The sequence below is a fragment of the Hippoglossus stenolepis genome, chromosome 2 (assembly GCF_022539355.2).
Source record: "Hippoglossus stenolepis isolate QCI-W04-F060 chromosome 2, HSTE1.2, whole genome shotgun sequence".
Classification (NCBI taxonomy): domain Eukaryota; kingdom Metazoa; phylum Chordata; class Actinopteri; order Pleuronectiformes; family Pleuronectidae; genus Hippoglossus; species Hippoglossus stenolepis.
The window spans coordinates 9479658-9495725 of NC_061484.1; the positions used below are offsets into that span (position 1 = coordinate 9479658).

The 16068-nt window shown below is 43.3% G+C and overlaps 2 protein-coding genes across 9 annotated transcripts; one reads left to right on the forward strand and one right to left on the reverse strand.

The window, feature by feature from the left end:
* Positions 1–703: 703 nt before the first annotated feature.
* rfx1b (regulatory factor X, 1b (influences HLA class II expression)) lies at positions 704–13657 on the reverse strand. Of its 8 annotated transcripts, none has more exons than XM_035171463.2 (18): positions 13539–13657; positions 11991–12366; positions 9114–9211; positions 8904–8996; positions 7547–7620; positions 7093–7387; positions 6817–6998; positions 6603–6722; positions 6091–6212; positions 5826–5944; positions 5469–5572; positions 5200–5351; positions 4872–4969; positions 3954–4103; positions 3626–3837; positions 3372–3525; positions 2617–2662; positions 704–2531 (listed from the first exon to the last, which is right to left on the reverse strand). In XM_035171463.2, the coding sequence occupies exons 2-18, from the start codon at positions 12337–12339 to the stop codon at positions 2383–2385; spliced, it is 2517 nt and encodes an 838-aa protein (XP_035027354.1). In that variant the 5' UTR covers positions 12340–12366; positions 13539–13657; the 3' UTR covers positions 704–2382. The 8 variants fall into 8 exon arrangements, with proteins under 8 accessions (XP_035027354.1, XP_035027346.1, XP_035027364.1 ...); XM_035171455.2 differs by having other exon boundaries at positions 13488–13642; XM_035171473.2 differs by having other exon boundaries at positions 8904–8993; positions 13488–13640.
* rln3b (relaxin 3b) lies at positions 9573–15777 on the forward strand. The gene is made up of 3 exons (XM_035171947.2): positions 9573–9645; positions 14847–15166; positions 15257–15777. Exons 2-3 carry the CDS (start codon positions 14917–14919, stop codon positions 15535–15537), a joined length of 531 nt encoding a protein of 176 aa, XP_035027838.1. The 5' UTR covers positions 9573–9645; positions 14847–14916; the 3' UTR covers positions 15538–15777.
* The last annotated feature ends 291 nt before the right edge of the window (positions 15778–16068 follow it).

The window sequence follows — 16068 nt, forward strand, 5'->3', positions numbered from 1 at the left end:
TCATTCCACCTGTTAAAGACTGTTTACTTGTCACCATGGATCATTCAAACTCCAGGTTCAAAGTGCATTGTGGTGCTTGCTTGCCAGTCTCGTTTTTCAAAACTGATACAACTGCTTATATTATTAGTGGTGTTTTGGAATTTCACATAGGTTGGAATTCTATGAGGTATTGAGGGTCTAATGAATGTAGTGTTGCATTATGGGAGATGTAGGAGCCAATGGTTTAGGAGCTTGATCCACACTAAATGTCAGGATTATCACTATCTCTACTGCTTACATTTTTACGGTTATTATTTAAGTTGTCGCAACTTTATGGGGATACAATACTACAACTCTGGTGTAGGTGATGTAGTTGAGCAAAGACAAGTGTTCCCATGAAGAATGTAAAGCGCACTGCGTTCACCTGAAAAAAACAAACATCTGCTTTGTTTTTCTGAACTAATGAGTCTACTTCAAAATCCACCTTTTAGCATGGGTTACGGTGTAGTTCGATACAGTTTTATTCTGGTTTGGATTTATATTGTGTCTTTAAGCAATATCTATGTCATCTCTATTAGATTGTCGGCATTTCACAGACACCTCAGGACTTTGGGACCGTTCAGACAGAAATAAAATGGATCATGTGCTATCTCAATTCCGAAAACTGAGAAGAATGTTTTTTGAATGCAATGCGTTTCTGTAAGAAGGGAACATGTGGCACACATTGAGAGCAATCACATCTTTTTAGTTAACAGTGAGAATAAAGCTACAATATTGATCACAGGTTCGAATACAAAGGTCTTCAGGAAAACAGCAAGAGGCCCTCGTTTATAAAATATTCTGCAGCACAAACAAGGGACAGAATCCAAGTCACATGATTGATGGCGTCAGTGCAGTTAGCAGTTGATTTAAATTTTCAAGGCAGGTTTAGTCGTCTGCCGTCACTGTATGAATAAATGTAAATATACCTTTTTTCCTATTCAGTGCTCTTTGGTGGGATCTTAAAATCGGGTCTTCCTGCAGTCTCACAATGACTATCATCTTTTCTACAAGTCCAACGCTTCATAAAATCAACATCTGCTCCTGCCTACGCGTGAAGCGGCTGGTTGAGCATGTGCTCTTTAGAAAAGGTCATTTTAGAAAGCCAGCCACCATTTTCACATGCTTGGTCCATCATCATCATCACAATAAAAATATAGCTCAATACTCTGGATGGTGGACACAGCACGACATGTTTCTTAAGGCAGTGATGGTTCAACAACATACAAACAGTCCGCATATTTGACAGCATTCACAAAAGGTACATAAGATAGATTATCTGTAATATATTCAACATAGAAACCCAGAAAATAAACATCTACTTTTACACTACAAAAACTGTGGCTGGTACATCTAGCTGGTACAGAGGTTGCCATGGATACAGTGTAGTAAAGTGTGGATAAGCTTTGGACTAAAGTTGCACTGTTTATCAACATGTGTGCATGGTAGGGTAGCACTGTCTGTCCAGTAGGAGTTTGAGTGTGTATAAGACATATAATGAGCTTGGATGGATGGATGAATGGATGGATGGATGAATGAATGAATGGATGAAAAGCAAACTGGGTGGACTCATCACAACAAAGCTCAACCATCGAAAATCTCAGTTTCTTTTCTAAACAGCCAGCAAAAGCTCATGACAACACCAAAGCCACTTCACAGGACCTTCATTTATTAATCCACCGATACAGAATATATAGAGTACAAGCTTTTTTCTTTCTTTTTTTTTTCCAGGCTATTAATCTCGCAAAGGCACAGGGTATCAGTTAGTTGGCCAAAATGAACCAAAAACCACAAAGTCAAATATGGCATCCACAAATAGCTGTAAATCACAAAATTGCAGTATCATACCAGATGCTACTCTGAGATAAAAAAAAAACTTATAAATCATAATTCAGACTGTGCTGTTCAATAAAGTCCAGCTCCCCTGCATAGTCATTGCTTTAAAGGCAATGTAAGATAGTTTGGAGTTTAGACGTTTTACAATGAAAACTGCTGCAGTCTTCTCATCTCTCCACAGCAATCAGGTCAGTGGTTAAGGCAGGGCAGCAGGGAGGCGAGAACACACTGTATATACTGTACAGCTGAGGCTGGCCAGGAGTGGATATTGACGCAGAGCCACTGCACACACAGGGAAGGCACAGGGAAGGATTGTAAATGATCAGGTGAAGGCCAAGAGAAAAAAGAATGGCAGCAAAAAAAAAAGCGGAACATACGAAATTGGCAAAGGGGTCTCCCACTTTTATCACACGCACCAAACAACCACAGACTCCACGTCAAACATCTCGACAGAACGCGATGATATGATGTTAAACTTAAAGCAAACATGGGCATGAAGTGGAGCGTGTTAGTTATTCAGATGACTGGCTAAGGTGTGTGCAGATTTAAAGTTGCCCTGGGCTGCTTGGCGGGCGGTTCCATCGACTCCTCGTCGACCGCGCTCAGAGAGCTGGACTGCAGCACGAGGTCGCCGCTCTCGTCTTCACTCTCCTCTTCCTCGTCCTCTTCTTCTTCTTCTGATGGAGAAACACAGTGACAGGACAATGAGATGACAGACGCTAGATCGAAACACATTTGTGACGAGAACCGTGTCGAGTTTACCTTTTTCCATGTCTGGAGAGGCTCTTCTCTTGACAGTGCTGGCAAACTACAACACAGACAAAAGATTGGACATTTATTAACGTTGGTGCAGTGCACGTTGTGAACCTGTGATCCACCAGTTTCTTTAAAGTGTATGTTTTTCATAAAATGATACTGAATTTGCTTTATTATTGTTCAAATGAGTGGTTCATATATGTTTGAATGCTGTTCATTTTTCATACATAGCATGTTGGCTATTTCAGAGTTCTGTGAGGCTTCACAACTTCATAACGTTTCAAAGTGATTCTATTAATGTTGGTGCCATGCGATACCCGTGAATGTCTGTGTCTCCGATTTGGTGAAGTAAAAATAATCAAATGATCAAGATGACCTGGTGGGACATATATTATTGTTAATAATTATATCATCAGTACTGCTCTGGGCCGCCAGTTGCCAACCACAGCTGTATTTTATCCAAGGAATAAGAGGAAGACATGTTCAACTTGGTCCACAGACAGTTCAGCCCTGCATCCGCTCTCTGCAGGGCCGTTTCCCTGTTTATGCAAAGTTTATTAATAGTGAACGTATCACATGTCCAAATAGCACCATGTTTCCCTGTCCCATTCACAACACACAATGCAAGAAGCTGATGAGATGAACTGTTCTATTGATGTGCGTTTCACATACAGACAGACAAACAGACATTTCTGGAATTAGTAGGTTGATCAAATGTATCATCACTATGTGAGCGATTGACACCATGAGTGGGTACATACTTCTCCCATGACAGCAATGGGTGTCTCTCCTTTAGCCTGGGCCACCCTGTGCTCTATCAGGTAGTACATGTACTCATCATACAGCAAGCGGATCAGGTGAAAGGAGCCAAAACTGGCGGCGCTGCGCAGAGTCAGGTCTCGGATGACCATAGAACTGGTGAGAAACCAGAGGAGAAGCACAAAATGTATCCTCAACACAAAACCAATAGTTTTTTTAGCTGCATCTTTATTGATCAGGGTTTTTTTCCACTCACCTGTAGAAGGACCAGTTGAGCAGGAAGATCTTTGCAGCCTTCGGTAGGGCGACAGGATTCTGCTCGTACGGCTTTAGCACCTGGGAGACGACACTATCCAGCCAGGTAGCCCACTGCTCCAGGGAGTTCTGCTGCTGCAGAGTCATTTTAAAGTCCTGCTCCAGCCTCTGGACCACATTGTCATCACACTGACACACCCAGGACGCCTGCTCCTGAGGGGAACGCGTGTCGAAACTGTCAGGGTTCTGCTGTAATTCACTTTAACTTCAACACCGGAAAATAAGAGCAGGGAAGGGGTAGAGGAGAGAGACTGTTAATACTGACAGACCTGTACATTGGTAAAATCCACACGGTTGAGGTCGGAGAGCATCTGGTTGATCTGGGCTGAGTTCTGGAGGACGGCGCGGGCGGCCTGAGCCAGGTGGTTCAGGCTGGTGTAGCGTCGCAGCGTTTGGGAGAAAGAGCTGACGCACACCACCTGAGGAAAGGGGGAAAGGAAAGTATGAATATAAGATGTGCATGTCAGGAGGTGGCTGCAATTAGGCCCAGCTCACAAGGAACTCAACCAACATGCATAACAAAACAAAAGATACAGTTACATCCCATCATTCAGGTCACACATGTTTACATGCATGATGATTCTTTGTGTGTGTGTGATTTGTCTCTCATCTTAAATTTTTTGTGAATTGTTCCAATCTGATACCCACTGCATTTGCAGCCTGTAGCTCTTTGGTGAAACAAGAATGTGGATTTTTTTCCTGTTCATTGGTCCCTGCTTAAACTTGATCTAGAAATCATTTGGATAGACATTAATAGAAATTGTTGACGTTTGGTCGTGTTTGGGCATTAAATACAAAGATATAAAAGAAAGGATGCAGAGCTCTGTCCCTGCTCTGGCCTTCTTTTAAGTATAGGATTCAGCACAAGATTATTTTGTTTTTAAAGCTTTAAATGGCCTGGTGATACAATGCATTAGCTGCTCCTGACTGTCCCTTTGTCAAGGCTAAAGGGAAAAAGTGAAGTGTGCGTTTACTGTAATCGCTATTAAGCTTCGGAACAGTTCAACATTTACAATTTAAGGTTAAACTGAAGACCCACATGTTCTCGCAGGGTTTTGACTGTCCTCACCTTTTAGCCTTTTTATCCAATCTTGTATTTCTCTTTGTTTTTATTCTATGTACAGACGTTTGGTCGACTCTGGTTGTTTCAAATGACTTGATATCTTATCAGTGCAGCACACAAATACCTTTATGCGAACCATCTCCTCTGGAATGTTCATCATGGCACCTGTCAACCAATTCTCCAGACTCTTGGCAAAGTTACGGATGGCCTGAGTTAAGGCACCTGAAGCAGTGATGGTGGTGATGAAGAGGGGAGAAAGAGAGAGAATGGCTTTACATTTTGATTTAAACCTGAAGGGCGTCATAGAGGAGAACCCCCTCAACCTCGCCCCCAGTTTTATGAACAATTTCCCATCAGCTTTCACACTGAGATCCCTTAAATCTACGAATTAGTCTCGATTACCTCACCAGACAGTTATCCATTCAGGGCTCTTACAGGCCTTAATTACTTACTCGGGATGGGTCTCAGTACGTCCGGGATGAGGATCTCCACCAGAGTCTGGTACAGCAGGTTGTCGCACTCTTTCGTCCAGCGCAACACTGGCTCAAACTTACACAGCACCACCAGGCAGGACTTGGGCAGTCGCTTCTCAGACTCATTGTGCCTGGAGGAACGCATGAGATTAGATTTAACAGAGGTGGAGACGGACCGTTTTGAGTAAGGTGTAGCAGTGTTTTGAATCTCTCATGAGGTTGTTGCATCGTGCGTTTGTGATATTTACAGGTTGAGAGATTCTGTGTCATTGCTCTGGCTGAACCTCCAGAAGGATTTCCACAGTGTCTCCACGAGAGTGAACTGAAGGTTGACCATCACATCCAGAACGGCCTGTGAGGAATCACAGACATAAAAACACAAAGGTATTTAAAACTTTGCAATTGTATTAATAATATTCTCACATTTTTAATTCCTCATTAGTACAGGGAGCTTGCTATCTTGTTAGCACTTTTTAACACCTATGTGCTGCACTGTACAGCACATAGGTATTTCAACTTTTAACACCAGGTTAGGTTAGGTTCTAATAAGGATGCAAACATGTGATCAGTGTGTGTGTGTCTTCTCTCGGTTCACTGCAGCCTACCTCACAGTGTTCTCTGTAGAGAGTCTGAAAGGCCTTGAGGTGTTCTAAAAGGATCCCATCAGGCAGGGGGCCGCCTTGCAGATCCACGTCCACAAAGTCTGGCAGCAGCCTTGACGCCTCTACACCAGATTCAGCAGACGCAGAGAAACAGAGGAACATGGAGATGAAACAGTAAGCTCTTGAGTTCCACATGTTACTGCTTTAGATTCAAATCATATAGTAAGTAATAGAAAGCAATGGTGGACTTCATGCAGTTGTTCCTCACCCAGAAACTGCTGATACTGTTGGACCTGGGCTGAAATATCACAGAGTCCCGCTGCCTGCTGTTGACCCGTCCCACCTGATGTACCGTTTGTGATCCCCTGTGTCTTCTGAACTGGCTTTATCCTGTTAGAATACCCAGCATTCAGGGGGGCAGAGAGGAAAGAGTCACAAAAAAAAGCAGGTTATGTTGTAAGTAGAGCATTTGAAAAAATTCACAAGCAAAGCAACTGTTCCATCTGGCTGTTTGAATTAATCTTTTAATTCAAAACCACTTTATTTGTCCCCGGAGGGCAACTCAAAGGCACACAGAGCATGTCAAAACAAGGAAGAAACAATGATGACATCAGTGCAATGTGCAATGTCCGCAGACAGTTACAAAATTGCAACTCAGGCCAGGGGCATTTCAAAGGGACCATGATGTGCACTGATGTGACTTCATACTATATTTACAGGATCTCAAAGGTAATGTGGTAATTTAAGGTTTCACAAAAGTACAAGTCCGTGCGCAGATACCTGTTTTTCTGTGAAAAAGGCTGCTGCCTCATCGCCATGTGCTGCTGCTCATCCATCAGTCTTAGGAGCGGGGAACCAGATTTAATCCTCAGGCCGTAGTAGTGGTACTTAGAATTCCCTCTGAAGCACACGCAGAGAAAGGTTAGGACAGTGACCTGACATATGAGTCTATCAATACCAATGTACAAGTGAGATTGTGTGTGTGTGTGTGTACCTAGTCCCTAATCTTCTCGTACGTAGCCCCATGAAGACAGACCTGATGAGTTTCCCGAAGGATGCAGCATTAACAGGTTCTAGTTTCTGCTCCTGGCAGTGCAGCAGGTAGTGGTAGTAAAGGGTACAGCGAGGTAAACTCACCCCCTCCGCCCCCTCGTAGTTATCACACAGCCACTGCACCTAAAGATGGTGGGTCACACCATATTAGTTTTTGAGCCTTCATGCCATAGATAATGATAACGTACGTTTTTCATTTTACAACTTGAGTACTCACAGTAGCAGGTGGGGCACGAGAGTTAGGGCTAGTGTAACTCTGTCCTCCTCCTCCTCCACCTGCTGATGATCCCCCTCCTCCTCCTCCTAACACATAACTTCCCTGAACGACGTAGCCCGCTCCCCCCGCAGCAGCTGCCCCGCTATTGGCTCCTCCTGTTGCCACAGAAACTGAGGTCACAGCACCGCTGATGTCGGACTCAGAGCCGGGCGTATCCTCATAGTAAGTGGAAGAGGACATGGGAGGGGTCTGGGAGTAGAGCGGCGAGTCGGAGAAAGGGTAGTTGCTTGATCGACTGGACAAGAAAGAAAAGAACATGCATAAAGAAACATGAATACACAATAGTTTTTATGAAAAAGAAAGTTGCATTATGTGTATGATTGATCGTGGTTGTCAGAGAGCATTTCTGAGAGATGTGTAAAAATCAGCCAGAGCAGTTTGCTTTTCTTCTCACATGTTGGATGTGGTGAAGGTTGCATCTCCGGCTCCGTCCACATACTGCACCTGGCCAGGGTACACATGCTCCACCTGGACAACAAGAAAAGAGGAGACATAAAGCAGCGTTCACAGATTTGTATTTTCAGGGCAGTGCAAAAAGATGTTATGATGAATGTTTGTTTCTTTTAACATTCAGTAGGCATGGAGCAACACTAGCATTCAATTGAGGCTGTGTTTATGTCCAAATGAGGACATGAAAGTATTCACTCTCTTTCAGCTCTGTATTTGGTCTCCACCACTCATTGAGGAACATCTCTTGCTCTTTAGCTGCTAATTGCTCCACAATGTTCTGGCTAGTCACAAATTGTTCTATGTGTCCTGTGTTTTGTGCTTGGCAGGGCAGTGTCCTGTGGGTTTTCTGAGCTTTTTTGTTTGCTGGAAACAGGTCCCTGCTGTGGCGGAAACAACATTGATCGGAGCAGAGAAGCACATCAAAACCAAAATAATGAGCTGAAAGATGCTTAAACGCTCAGTTAAAGTGAGAGAAGGGAGATAATTACCTCCACCAAGGAGGTTGTATTCCTCTGCATTTGTTTCTTTGTCTGTTAGTTAGCAGCATTACGCAAAAACAACTGGACGAGATTACCATGACACTTGATGCAAGGATGTAGTGTGGCTCAGGGAAAAATCCATTAGATCCAGATCATGCGGCTGATCCAGGATTTATTTTTTACTTTAAGCATACAGGGTGTTTTTCAAAAAGTCCGTTGATTAAAAAAAGCAGGTATGTTAAGGGGACTGATATTTATGTATCTGTGCAATTTGGTGCGGGATCCAAGTAAAAATCTGGATCTAGTAAATTTAAATGTGGCTCCATAAGGGGACTGTTGGGCCTTGGCAGAGGTATGAACTCTCTGAGAGCTATTTTAGTTCTCTGTGGATTCATCCATACAAGTTACCACTGTCAAATTTAATAATTACATCTAGTCATTTAATTTATTGTTAAAATAAATAAGAGCAGATTGAACGTAGCCTTTAATCGACATCTAAATGGTAACAGTAGTGAAGAATGTGCACCGTTCAACTGGGTCAAGAGGGTTTATGTTCAGAGGAAGGGCAGAGCAGTGCCACCGCAATTTTTGAAACCTGTTAGACAGCTCACCATCATGATTACTGTATGTCAGTGGAAGCCATGTTGTTGACTGAATTTCTCAGATGACACGATATTCTAAAGATGTGTATTAGATACAGGATTACAACCAGTGAAGCAAGGAAGTAACACATGATGGAATTACCCATAAACTCAAACTGAAAGCATTTAATGTCTAGTCTCTTACATGATCACACAAAATGTCTTGTGTGTGTCTGTTTACCTCCTGGTTAATGAGCACCGGCTGCAGGTTGTTGATGTGGCCTGTATGAATTCTCTTGGCTGCCTGTGACACTGCCTGCAACACTGACCTCTGCTGGTGAGTAAAGTCAGAGGGTCAAATAAAACTTTGTCGGCAACCATCCCTCTGTTTATAACCTGCTCCTATGGGCTCAAATGGCTGATATGGTTTGTAAATATGCAAGGGGCTCACCTGTGCGGTGGTCTGCACCGGTTGGACCACCTGAGTAGGAACGCCAGGGCCGGACGGGCTGGAGTCCGACAGACTGTCATTGGAGTGAACAGAACCCTCTGGGGATGGCACACGGAGCGTGAGGGAGAGAAGGTTCATCAGATGATCAAATAAAAAGCAATACAAAAAAAATCCAGCCACCATCACCACAAGTTCAGTACTCACGACACACTGCTTCCAAATCGTAATAACAGCCGCTGCAGAACATCCTGCAACTGTTTCTTTTTTTTTTTTTTGCTTGGCAGAGGAGAGACCGATAGTGAGGAGGGAAAGCGTGTGTCTGTCCGAACTCTCATTTCATCTTTATATGTTGCATGCAGAAGGACAGCCTTGGACAGCTAATCTCCCCAGATGGAGAGAGAAATCCCTCCATCTTGTAAACATGCAGATCAGATGAGAGGGAAATGAGAGATACATGAGGGATGGAGGATAGAGGGAAGGGGAGTGGGCGGATGGAGGAGAGGGTAATATTCACTTTCTTTAAATCCTTCAGGTGAGAAACATTTTTTGCTTGAAGTGTTTTGCACTGTGCCGCTCTTTATTGTACTTTGAGGTAACTGCTGCAAACTCCTTGGGTGAAGTTACTTCAGCCGAGGATGTTGGGATGTCACCCCTGTCCCTTTGATTGTTGGTGTGTTTGTTTGTAAGCAAGATTACACAAAAACAACTGAATGGATTTCCATGAAACTTGGTGGAAGTATGCGGTATGGGTCAAGGAAGAACCTGGTACATTTTGGGATGGATCCAGATCAGAAGGCTGATCCAGGTTTTTTCCAGGGAATAATTATTGCATCTTGATGTTAAAAATCAAGTGCATTTAGAAAACTGATCTCTATGAGTGTGTGAAATTTCGTGCAGCTTGATTGAATTAAAGGGGACCGTTGGAGCTTGGTGGAGGTATGTGCCACCCTAGTTACTCCTGGGTCACAACAGAGCCAGCACAACTCGGCACAAACCATCATTCAATATGAGTTTATGTTACGATAGCTGGTGGAAAATGAGATTCAGTCTCTCCTCTGATGGTTTTAGCTCTAACTGCTTGTGCCTCACTTTCACTGGGCATTTCCACAGAAATAATTGATCGATTCATTGATTGACAATCACATATTAATCAGTAGTCTTTTAGAAAACTATTAAACATTTTTGGGTTGCAGATAAAGCGCAGACAAAAAAATAAAGAAAAAACATTTACAGAATCAAATCCAGAAACTGGAAACGCCCCGGGACATAAAGGGGGCGATGAATATTACAAATGCTTTTCAGTGCACATAATACTTAATACCTAACCCTTTATTTTATTAAGATATTTTTGCAAACAACATCGTAACTATTAATATTTTGAATATGTGGTCAGCTCAAATAACCGCAGAATTTTGTCTCCTACATTATCAGAGCTGTGGGGACGTGTCACTATAGGCCACATCTCTAAGAATCTTTAGCCCATTGTGATGGACATGTGTCTTTTTTTTTAAGGTTGAAATTAAACACATGAGACACGTTGACTGATAATGAAAAATAATCTTCCTATTTGCCAGGTGAAGCTTAACTTCTTATAATCCCTGCTGCATTCATAATGCTGCTGCCGTAATGAAGTCCCAGATAAGCAGAAAAACATTTGTCCTTTGTAAGTGTCACATTGATCGTTCTGTTCCATTTTTAATAGAAATGTTAATGTACATCATTTCAGCCTGCAAACTAAAATGTGAACACATGTGACAGAAGAGCACAAACGCTGCATTGTATTCTCTAATCAAGTAGTTATACTAAGTTATCTGAGAAACAGTACTGGGGTAAACTGCAGTCCATGCTTCAGATGTAGGGGGATTCTTTTTCACATTTATTCAGTTAACTTAGTGATCCAGGCCTTGGCCATGTGACTCTCTCCCTCTGGGTGAGAGTGCATAGTGTTACATGATACTAGCAGGCAAAAAGATCTACGAATAGACGACCCTAAAATAAACATAGAGATAGACTCCAGAGATGGGGTCGATTCTCTCTCACTTCCACCATCTTTCAAAATGCCTGATTAAACTGGTTTCTTTTTGATTAAGCGTGTTTTTTATAAGAGGATACGTTTCAAAAAACACCAAAAGCCTAATTCAAATTGGATTCTATCATAATGATCAAAACGTCAGTATGCCACTCGCTATCTAGAACAGTAAAAACAGCAGAGTAAAAGAAAAGTCAGATTCCATCCATCAGTCGTCCGCGCTCCCACGTTAGAGACTACGCAGCCTAGCAACCGAGTCCATCAGCGTATTCTGTCCTCATAATGTATGCACCACCAAACCAGACAGGCAAACTACATCACTGGTTCCTCAGTTCTTACAGGATTTAGGGAGACTTCACTCATCATCCAATCAGGGACGATTTTAAAGATGGCATGCAATTGAATAGGGCATAAAATGTGTAACCTGGACTTATAGACCCAAACAATAACTAAACATCATCTTTATCAAAAAAATAATATTACTACTATTTTATTTTTTCTTTACTGCTCAAAAAACATTTGAAATGGCAATTGGTCCTGGAAACTAAGTACAAGCATTTGTCATTGCTTTAAAGATCTTTATACAAATATCTAAACACAACTACCCCCTGCCATTGATTTCTAACTAAAATGTAACACACTGTGCCAGACAGGCTGTCAGTCTCCCAGCAGGAACCAGCCTGTTGTTTATAGCTTATAAGACACTTGCCGGACATATTGAACCTTGCTCAGACTGCTTGGTGTAGCATGTCCTCCGGTTGCTTATAGGAGCTTGAAAATGTGTGAAAGCATTGTGTGTGTTTGCAAAATGTGTATTATACAGTGTCAGTCATACATGTGCCTCTCACCTGTGACCGTGACTATGATGTACTGAGGAGAACCACTCTGACCATTACTTTTCTGGACCGTCGAGTGCTGAATGTTAGGGGACACATAGTGCTGCGTGGGAGTGGTCAGAACCACTGCCTTCTGGCTCTGGGCCTGGGTGGGCGGCGCTTGAGAACAAAGTGCACCCTGTCCGGTTTTTGAGACGCTGGACGATTGGTTGGCTGTTGCGGTGGTTCCAGAGGTTGGTGGGATCTCGGACAGGAAGTGTGTCGTCTTCGTGGACGAGGGTGTGGTGGCAGCAGGTGTTGCTAAGGTTACTGAGTTGGCCTGCTGAGGCTGAAGGTCCTCTGAGTATCCAGAAGTTGCCATGGCAACCAATCCTTTGAGGCACTAGTTCTGTGGATAAAAGGCGATGGAAGTCATTAATGAAAGTGCTGCAAACACATATGGTTGGCTTATCATAATTTCACCAAGGTTTTGGCTAGATAGAGCTAGAGTGTGTGCACACAAATGTGTTATGTGTGCATATGTGTGTGTGTGTGTGTGTGTGTGAGGAAACATAAACCAGAGGAGGAAGTGGGGCTTTTGTCTGAGATTAAGCAGTAGTCTAAAGCCTTTCCTGTTTGATCCCATATGAACAACAGTGCGAAATTAAGATCCATAGATGAAAATAAGGCAATGTAGTACATTTCAAAAGCAATGTTAACTCACTGTGTCAAATTAAATAGAATGACTTAACTGAAAATTATTAAATCTTAAACAATGTAATGCCCCAATGCCCCATCTGGAAATAAACTCATCAGTTGTGAGGCCCACTGTCAGACAGGATTTTAGAGCCATGCCCCTGTGGGACAAGCCACTCCTGCGGGAACCAACACGGCAAACAACACAATCAGATGATCACACGGCACACCGTGTGCACGGAGGTGACTTGTCGACTTTCAATGTCAGACCAAAAACTTTTTCAAAGTCACAAAAACACTCAGAAACACGTCACACTCATGTCTCCGCTTGTGTGACTCATTAACCCTAATGTCGGCCGAGCTGCCCCATGTGCGTTTCTGTGCCCAGCGTCTCTGGATCGCTGGCTTGAAAAGTGAGTTGCGAAAACGAGAGTGATAGCTTCCCCCGGCTAGCAGCTCACGTTGCCCTGTGACGTCTGAGCGAGCCAGCTAAATGCTAACTACTCCTGTCGGGTGGTCGATAAATCTATAACCACGTCACCGATCACGCCTCACTCGGATCTCAGGCGTCACATGGAGCGGAACGGCACACTCTGACAGATGTGACGGGAAAAAGTACGACTGGCCACTACAACGCACACCCGCCATCTTGTGCTCTTATCAAAGATCTGACATCGCCATAACAACGGTCTGCGTTCAGAGAGGAGCCAGCAACCACTTTCATCAGCGAGTCTCGAGCGATTCCACGTTACCGCTGACGACTGTACAAACAAGCACACGTATTCAAATGTACACAACACGACACAATAATACTGAGATATTTGACTTTGTCACCTCTGCTTTATCCCAGTATTGTCCGTTTTAGTCGTTAAAGTTTTTTTCCACCTTATATTTCGGTTGTTGTTGTTGACTCCCGTTGCTTGGTTCTTGTCGCCAGGACTACCGTGACTATGGCGCCTCGCCTTCACCGGGGCAACTGTTGCTACCCTCCCGTTATCGCCCCGCCCTACACTAAAGGCTGATTGGTTGATCCGGGAGGTGGTCGCGACGTCATTAAAAATACCGTTCTGTGATTAGTAGACGTCCCTGTCTGTCAATGTTGTCAGAGAACAACGTCCACTTCCAATATGACTTTTATGATTGTACAGAATGTACAATGTTGATATCATCCCTCATATCGGGCCCTCTCTATTCAATTATATTGTGTGTGTCAATGCAGTGTCATCAGGTGTGTGTGTGTGTGTGTGTGTGTGTGGGCTTGAGAGAGTGTGTGTGGGTGTGTTTGTGTGTGTGTTACAAGTGTTGTGGGGACCTAAAATCTGTTTACAAAATCCTAATTATCTGACATGGAAAAGGGCCCGTTTCAGCAGAAGCTTATATAGGTGAAGACATGTTTTGGGTTAAGGTTGAGGTTTAGATTAAGTTAAGGTTATTTTTAAGATTAAGGTTAAATTAAGGTTAGGGTAAGGGTTTGACAAGTGGTAACCATAGTAAAGGTTAGAGTAAGTCTCCAGCAATGTTAATTTATATAGTGTATTCATGGGAAAGTGAGCACATCTTGGCCGGTCCTCACTTTCTGACCCCCTTTCAGTGGGCTGTTGAGTTAAATTTAGAGTTACGACCTTATTTTATGGTTAGGGATAGGATTAAGGGATAGTTAGTTAGGGTTAGGGTTGGGATTATGGTTAGGCATTTAGTCATGATGGCTAGATGTTCAAGCAAATCTCCTATCAAAATCAATGTAAGTCGCCAAGGACTTAATGTTGGTCGATGCAATGTCCTCTGGAATCATGGATACACAACTCTGTGTGTGTGTGTGTGTGTGTGTGTGTGTGTGTGTGTGTGTGTGTGTGTGTGTGTGTGTGTGTGTGTGTGTGTGTGTGTGTGTGTGTGTGTGTGTGTGTGTGTGTGTGTGTGTGTGTGTGTGTGTGTGAGCGCCAACGTATATCGCCCCAGCTATTCTTGGGGTGAATGGATAGTGATCTCCATCCAATTCCCCAGCAGAGCAGATAGCGAGGAGGAGATAGTGCAGGTGACACACAGCACAAGCCCAACTGATGTAAAGGTCAGAAAGGCCATCAAAAGGTCACATGTGGTTAGATAGCCGAGAGCTCTGCCGACAACACCTCTGGCATCATTCGCTACTTAATCACAACTTTTAATTTTTCTCCATGTGCATTGTTGCTCCTAAAGGTCTCCGGGTCTTATCGCTGAGCATGACAAATAGTGGAGGTGAGCTGAGGTCCTATATAAGCGGTTCAAAATGAAACGCAAATCACACAACGCCTCAAGTGATTTCCAGCCTTTGAAAGACCTCCAGCATCTTTTCACTCTCACCATGTGGAAGGCAGCACTCTTGACCCTGGGTTTGTTGGTGGCTCTCGTAGACAGGGTGCGCTCCAACGACGGCCATCCCTCTTTCTACGGGGTGAAACTGTGCGGGAGAGAGTTCATACGAGCTGTCATCTTTACCTGTGGTGGTTCTCGCTGGAGGAGAAGCATAGGAGACTCAGGTAAGACTGTGTGCGAGGGACTATATCTGCCATGTTTACCTACAGCCTGAATGCAATATGAAGAGATTTACCTTTCCTTTTTTTTATCAGCTCTCATTGGAGAAGAAGCCTTTGACCCATGGAACACAGACCCCATCCTTCAACATACCAGTGAGCAGGATCCTGCAGTGTCCAAAGGATGGAAAGATCAAACGCTGGAGGTGGCACCGGTGGCTACTGGATTCAGACACTCAGCTCGCTTGCCGATCTCAGAGGAGGTGCTGGAGGCTCTGCGGAGTGCGGACAGGAAAGGACGGGATGTAGTGGTCGGACTGTCCAACGCCTGCTGCAAGTGGGGCTGTAGCAAGAGTGAAATCAGTTCTCTCTGCTGAACCTAGTCTACTTAAACGTGCATCTTGTCCTATCACTCATCACTTCTCATATCACTCATCACTGTGATTCCTCCAGTTTTTCATAGTAACCATTCATGAAATGACACTTCCCATCCAACTTACTGTCCTTGTGTTTTGACTAATGGATACAGGAATGTGAATGTGTGTACAAAAGTAGTTTATTGTGATTATAACAGATTGATATATATGTATATGTTTAATAAAGCGTTATGGAGGTGTTACGAATGTGTCTGTTCATCTTACTAAACATAAGCTAAAATGATAGTTCATGCTCACACTTCCACTTTTCCAAAACCTTGTTTTAAAAACAATTTTGACTAGGATTTTGAAATGGAGGAAGTGGTGGTGACTATGAGTACATGACGTGTCCTACTATTCTCTGATTTACACGTGGTTGTTTTGAGGGGTAGATATCGTAGATTGACACATTTACAAAGCACTGACATCCATTGCAGTAAACCTGCAACACTAGCTGTGTAGTTTATAATGTTGGAACTTCATTGTTTATTT